We start from the raw sequence: 7,035 nt of genomic DNA on the forward strand, positions 1-7,035 counted from the left end.
CTGGGTCTTTAGACTCACTAGACTTGATTGATGTAGGTACTGACAATACAGAGGCTGACGGCGAGGACCAGTGAGTTAGCTCGGATCAGCGGTAGTACAAACCCGAGGACCTCACGTTTAATTATTCAGTTTTATGTTCAAACTCTTGTTATAACTTTTATATATTTTAAGTTATTGTTTAAAACATTATTTAGTTTTCGCTGCTATGTTTATGTTAAACCGTTGAGTTATTTTACGAAAGTTTTTATACGTTGCAAGTTTATTTATTTAAAGAGAAAATTTTTAATAATTCCGTAAAATTATGAATACGAAATACGGGCCCTCACAGCAGATGTTCACAAGACGCCTTTCAAGACTCGATCTGGACACTATGAGTTTATAGTGATGCCCTTCAGGTTGACTAACGCGCAAGTGAACTTCATGGATCTCATGCACCATGTATTCAGTCATATTTGAATAAGTTCGTCATAGTCTTTATAGATGATATACTGATCTACTTGAAGAGCAGAGAGGAACACTGTCAGCACTTGAGAACGACACTGCAGACATTGAAAGACAGACAGTTATATGCCAAGTTCAGCAAGAGCGAGTTCTGGCTCGACAGATTGACGTTCTTAGGCCACATTATCTCCAAGGATGGATTTGAGCTTGCAGTGTATGCTAGGGGCGATGTTCCTAATCTTTCTACCCTGACAGTTCAGTCAACATTGAGAGACAGGATTCGAGCAGGTCAGTCTTCTGATGAGCAGTTGCAGAAGTGGAGACTAAGGGATGAGTCCAAGGGTCTTAGATTGTATAAAGTTGAGGATGACATAGTCCGATATTGCGTTCGACTGTGGATTCCTAGCGGTGAATCACTAAGAGAAGACATTATGAGAGAAGCCCACAGCACTTCGTACTCCATTCACTCAGGGAGTACGAAGATGTAATAAAGATTTGCAATCCTTGTATTAGTGGCCGGGCATGAAGCGAGATATTTTGTGTTTTGTGTCTGAGTTCTTAACATGTCACCAGGTTAAGGCAAAGCATCAGAGATCTGCAGGAAAGCTTAGACCCTCCCTATTCTCGAGTAGAAATGGGATAACATCACTATGGATTTTGTGACAAAGTTACTCAGGACAGTTGGAGGATATAATGTCATCTGGGTGATAGTCGATCGGCTCACTAAATCAGCATATTTTCTACCGATTAAGAAGAATTTCACCATGAATCAGTACGCAGAGCTATACAACATAGAGATAATCCGATTGCATGGAATTCCGATGTCTAATGTATCCGACAGAGACCCAAGGTTCTCATCTGCATTCTGGAAGAGTCTGCATCAGGCATTGGGTACCAAGTTGCTATTCAGTACAACTTTCCTTCCTCACACCGATGGTTCGTCTGAGAGAGTGATTCATACCTTTGAGGATCTAGTCAGGGCTTGCGTGATCAACTTCCAAGGCAGCTGGGAGCCGAAGTTACCTCTTGTGGAGTTCACATACAACAACAACTATCAAGCATCTATTGGTATGGCTCCTTACGAGGCACTTTATGGGAGAAAGTATAGATCACCGATCATTGGGATGAGGTAGGTGAAAGGACAGAGTTGGGTCCAGACATCGTCAGGCAGACTATAGAGCTAGTAGTCAAGATCCGAGACAGGATGAAGACTGCTAAGAGCCGACATAAAAGTTATGCAGATAAGCGACGCAGAGATATAGAGTTTGCAGTGAGTAATCATGTGTTTGTGAAAGTTGTACCTATGAAGGGTGTAATGAGATTTGGCAAGAAATACAAACTCAGTCCTAGATTAATAGAACCATTTGATATTCTCGAGAGAGATGGGGCATTAGCTTACAGAGTTGCATATGTGCCCGGTCCTAAACTTTCTTTAAAAAATATGAAAAAAAAAAAAAACTGAACCAAAACAAGTTTGTCGATTATATCCAACCGCTTAAAATCAAATAACTTACGAAACCAAACCTAAATTTTCGGTTTTGTTTGAATAATCAATTTTAATATAGAAAATAATCAAAAACTCAAAATCAAATCAAATAACTTACATCACAAATTTAATATAGAAAATACGATTCTTCAAAATATTTTACTTTAACCTCATAATAAACTCTACAATCATCCGTTATTAAATATATCAACAAACATATATTGAAATATAGAGCAGAGAGCTAAATAAATTTTTAGAAAATAATCAATTACAACTATTACAACTAATAACAAGTTCACTTTTTAACAAGTCTATTGTATAAAATCGATTTGGTTTGATATTCTCTTTTATCTAAACTTTAAATCAAACAATTTTATTTGGTTTGATTGATTTTAGAACCCGGTCTGAACTATGGTAAACTAAAAATGAATCCAAACCATTGGATTGATTCAATTTCTGCGCCAATTTTATTATGATTTGGTATAAAGTCGATTTGGTTCATTAATATTTTGGGTTGACGCGCGAGTTAATTGATTTTGTATGTAAAATTATTGTACCCGAATATGTTCCAAGTACACTATTTTCAAACTACAAACCAAATATTATCAATTTTGGCAGATACATTCAAAATTAAACGAGCTAACAGACTTGAACTGTAGACTCTGATTTATTTGCACCCTGATTAATATCAGTCAGATAGATTCAAGATAGGAACCACTTTCTCCTCGTTGCACTCTTAATATAATACAAAATCAAAGCAAGTTTTGCATAAGAAGTACATGTTCTACTGAATCAATTTTCAACAACCTAATCCCAGAAAATCTATCCATCTTACTTCACAGTTCTTGACCCATGACGGATCTCAGGATCGAGGAATAGTAATGGGATTCAAGCTCCTTAAGGCTAGCTGCTGCCTCCTCTCCAATTTCAGCCAACATCCCATTTGTATTTTCCGCAAGTTTATTGAACTCATCAGTTCTCTGGTCCACATGGTCGTTGAGAGACGCGAATCCGGAAAATATTGCTGTCTGCTTTAATTCAGACACCAACTTAAGCAAAGAGTCAGCTGCTTGAACCTGTTATTTAACAGAAATACTTGGTAATCCAAAAGACAAAACTTGATAGAGTTGTTTCATAGAGACAGTAGAATTAGCTGGAAAAAACGGATAGAAAATGTTGTGGATATAAGTTAACTAAAATCCAAAACCCACAATTCTCGCAGCACGCATCTCCATCATGAAAGATTCTTGAGAATTTTGAACCGGAGCATCATTAACCTAAAAGATGAGAAGCACCATCAGATGTACTCAATCTTTTAAAAAATCATTAGTTAACCGAGGAATATGACCTGGATAAGCAACGTGCAGAATCATGGCACAATTTTTATACTCAGAAAAGGGAAGAGAGGATGAATTTCATACAAGATGTCTAGCGGATTTAATAAAACAATCTATTGCAGTTTCAAATGTAAGCTCAAACTAATGCCGATGTATATAGGATATGTCATTCTATGTTATTGTAATTAAGTTTGATCAGCAAATATCACTGAAAACCCAAATCCAAAAATGAAACTACGTTTTGAAGGATTTCAGATATTATTTGAAAATATGCTCACTATAACCTCCTTGAGAGATTGATGCCTACGAATGACTTTCACCCATCTAAGGTATTGGATGCAAGCATCTTAATTCCATTCATTAGCCAATATTGTGAACATGGACCACGTAACCGATGTTGTCCTGAGGTAGCCCTTTTTTAGGTCTCTCCATCCCACTAAAGTCGACCCTCGACGAAAGGACTAACAATAATACTAAGCCATAGGCCAAAGAGCAAAACCCGAGATCAAAAGCCTAGTCAACTTGGTGGGAGAACCCCTTATATACTTATATTTATTTTTCGGTTCCACTTTTTATCATGGGGCTGATGTTGGATGTAGCATGCATCAAATGGAATTCCCTGGTTAGATAGTATTCATTTCTCTATAAATCTATCTTCATCTATTCTTCAACTGCGCAGTGTATCTTCATAATAGTCATCAAGGAACTTATATAAAGAGAAAAAAGAACAAAACAAAAAAGAAAGGAAGAAAAAAAAAGACTCAAATTATGGCTCTTGACGGTCAAAGAACAAACTTGTTTTGAAGAAGTAAAATATCCAACAAATCATTTATGAGACTTAGCTCTGCTTTTTATGTGTCACGCCAAACAAACTCTGATTGAGCAAGCTCAGCTTTCAATCAGTGTTATGCACTAATGCTGGACTCGTCGAAGAGTCGGAAATCATGGATCATAGCACTCCCCAGTCAATCTGGTCCTAAAAGTTCAACTCTACTACTTTTATTATGGCTATTATGAAGCATACTCTAACAATGGAAAAACCAAGAAGCACAACGAAATCAAAACAATTGCAACTCTATGATATCAGATTAATTAAAGTTTCATACATCAAACATATTTCCCACAATGTAATCCTAAACTATATAAACATTCCAATACACACAGCCTTAAATAAAAAAAAGCTAATGAAGAAAGGATTTCAAGAGTACCCGAGCCACGTTAACGAGGTACGCGAAATTCTCAACAAGATTTCCAACATCCGCATCCACCCTTTGAAGAAGTGCTTTCTGCTTTTGGGCCGCCGCCGCAGAGGCAGAGGCAGTGGGTCCACCGCCACCAGCGACGCCTCCTATGCCTGCTCCTTTATTCATTGTCAACTATTGAAATCAAACTACCCTTTACCTTGAATTGAGGGGAAAAGATCGACTAGAAAAAGCCAGAGAAACAAATATAGCTAAACCCAGTTCAGAATCAATCAGTAATTCATTCACATAGGGAAAAATCCCAGAAACTGAACAAACTTCGAGTTCATCGAGGGAAAAGCGAGTAAAAATGAGAAAATAGGTGAACTTTCAACCCGATTTCCCCCAACTTTTTGAAGCTGTGCGATGTGGTCCTCACGTTGAATTTATTTACAGTATTTACCACACAGTTGAAATTATTTTAATAAATACTGTAGGGCCTTGTTCGTCTCATAGGATTATTATGGAGTTATTAGATTTTATTTCATTCTTAATCCATCCTTTCTCTTGTCATTTGCAAAAGCAAATATCATCTCATCCTTTACATAATTTACAATTCCTCCGACAATTTACCATTACTTTTTCATGAGACATCGCTGACAATATCACGTCTATGATGATTTTTCTCATGCTCAACAACAATGATACTCACGGGAAATTTAGGGTCCGATCCACGCAAGCGTCACTAATCCAGACACGGGCTTCAAAATTACCCTGGGCCTGAAATCACAAATAAGACCGTTAGGAGGGGGCCAGGAGAGTATCCTGGCGTAGCCCCTCCGACGCTCAAGTCAGAGACTGAGGATATATGGGGGGAGCAGCTAAGGGCGCTGCTGAAAACAATATAGTGAATCCAATAATCATACGCTCCAACCTGGTATTTATAGAAGAATACCTGGGCTTGTCATGGGCCATTCACCTGTGGGCCTTAATGATGGGCCGGGAATTTGGGCCGGATCTTGATGGGTTCATCCCTGGGTATCACCAGTCTCCCCCTCCCGAGTCGAACTGAATCGTAGGTTCAAAGTTCGATTGATTGCGTTGTTCTCGGTTTACAACACGTGAGTTGTGCATTTTCTTCCAGGCCTCCGTCAGTCTCCAAAAAGTTGGAAACAAATCAAATATCAATCCTAGCACCGCTTCATCATCACCTCGCCGCCTGCACGCTAGCCCCAACAGCGTGCGTCCGCCCTTGCGCGCCTCGCCCTCTCGCGCGCTCGCCCGGCGCCCTCGCCCCGCGCGGCCGCACAGCTCCCGCGCACCATGCCCTCACCGAGCTCGTCCGGCGCCCTGCCGAAGCACTCGCCCCCTCGCGCACCACGCTCACCTGCTCGCCTGGGCGCCGGCTCGCCCGAGTGCCACAGGCTCGCCCTCAAGCCCTCGGCCATGCCTTTGCCCTAGCGCCTGCTCGCCAGCGCCACGCCACGCCAGCTTGCCCGCACCCCGCAGCTCGCCCGCCACTCCAGCTCGCCCGAGCACCAACTCGCCCCTAGCCCCTCGCCTGCCGCTCTCGCCCTCGCCCGCCGAGCGTCTGCTCGCCGCGCGCCCGAGCGCCACACGCCAGCTCGCCCGCGCCCGGCAGCTCGCCCGTCACTCCAGCTCGCCCGAGCACCAGCTCGCCCCTAGCCCCTCACCTGCCGCTCTCGCCCTCGCCCGCCGAGCGTCTGCTCGCCGCGCGCCCGAGCGCCACACGCCAGCTCGCCCGCGCCCGGCAGCTCGCCCGAGCACCAGCTCGCCCCTAGCCCCTCGCCTGCCGCTCTCGCCCTCGCCCGCCGAGCGTCTGCTCGCCGCGCGCCCGAGCGCCGCACGCCAGATCGCCCGCGCCCGGCAGCTCGCCCGCCACTTCACGCTCGCCCAACGCATCGAGCGCTCGTCCAGTACGTTGAGAATTTTGATATATTCCCTTGCGAATGGTTGTGTGATTTCTAAAAAAATTATGGGGGCGTTGCCCCCACACCCCCACGACCTGACCGGGCAGGTCGATCCCCGTAAACTCTGCTCCCCGTAAACATCTTTTGTTATCGACTAACCAAATAAATTTTTCTCTCCCCAAACTTTGCTCCTCTGCTAGGCGATGTCCTAGCAGGAAAATAAAAACTCAACATCTCCACCCTCTAACTCCTCTGCTAGGTGACACCTTAGCAGGAAAAATAAATTTAATTCTCCTCATCCACTCTTCTCCTCTGCTAGGCGATGCCTTAGCAGGAAAATAACATTTTTCTCCTCCCAAACTCTGCTCCTCTGCTAGGTGATGCCTTAGCAGGAAAATAAAAATTCACTACCCCCACCCTCTAGCTCCTCTGCTAAGCCGGGTCTTAGCAGGAAAATAAAATTCAACTCCTCCATCTAACTCATCTGCTAGGTGATACCTTAGCAGGAAAATTTAAATTCAACACATCCACCCTCTAACTCCTCTGCTAGGCCGGGCCCTAGCAGGAAAATAAAATTCAACTCCTCCATCTAACTCCTCTGCTAGGTGATACCTTAGCAGGAAAATAAAATCAACACCTCCATCCTCTAACTCCTCTGC

At 42.9% G+C, this 7,035-nt stretch overlaps 1 protein-coding gene across 1 annotated transcript; it reads right to left on the minus strand.

The window, feature by feature from the left end:
- Positions 1-2,557: 2,557 nt before the first annotated feature.
- LOC142555005 (mediator of RNA polymerase II transcription subunit 22a-like) lies at positions 2,558-4,859 on the minus strand. Its single transcript, XM_075665633.1, has 3 exons — positions 4,473-4,859; positions 3,139-3,204; positions 2,558-3,003 (listed from the first exon to the last, which is right to left on the minus strand). Exons 1-3 carry the CDS (start codon positions 4,632-4,634, stop codon positions 2,764-2,766), a joined length of 468 nt encoding a protein of 155 aa, XP_075521748.1. The 5' UTR covers positions 4,635-4,859; the 3' UTR covers positions 2,558-2,763.
- Between the last annotated feature and the right edge of the window lie 2,176 nt (positions 4,860-7,035).

This window comes from Primulina tabacum, chromosome 9 (genome assembly GCF_025594145.1).
Source record: "Primulina tabacum isolate GXHZ01 chromosome 9, ASM2559414v2, whole genome shotgun sequence".
NCBI classification, from domain to species: domain Eukaryota; kingdom Viridiplantae; phylum Streptophyta; class Magnoliopsida; order Lamiales; family Gesneriaceae; genus Primulina; species Primulina tabacum.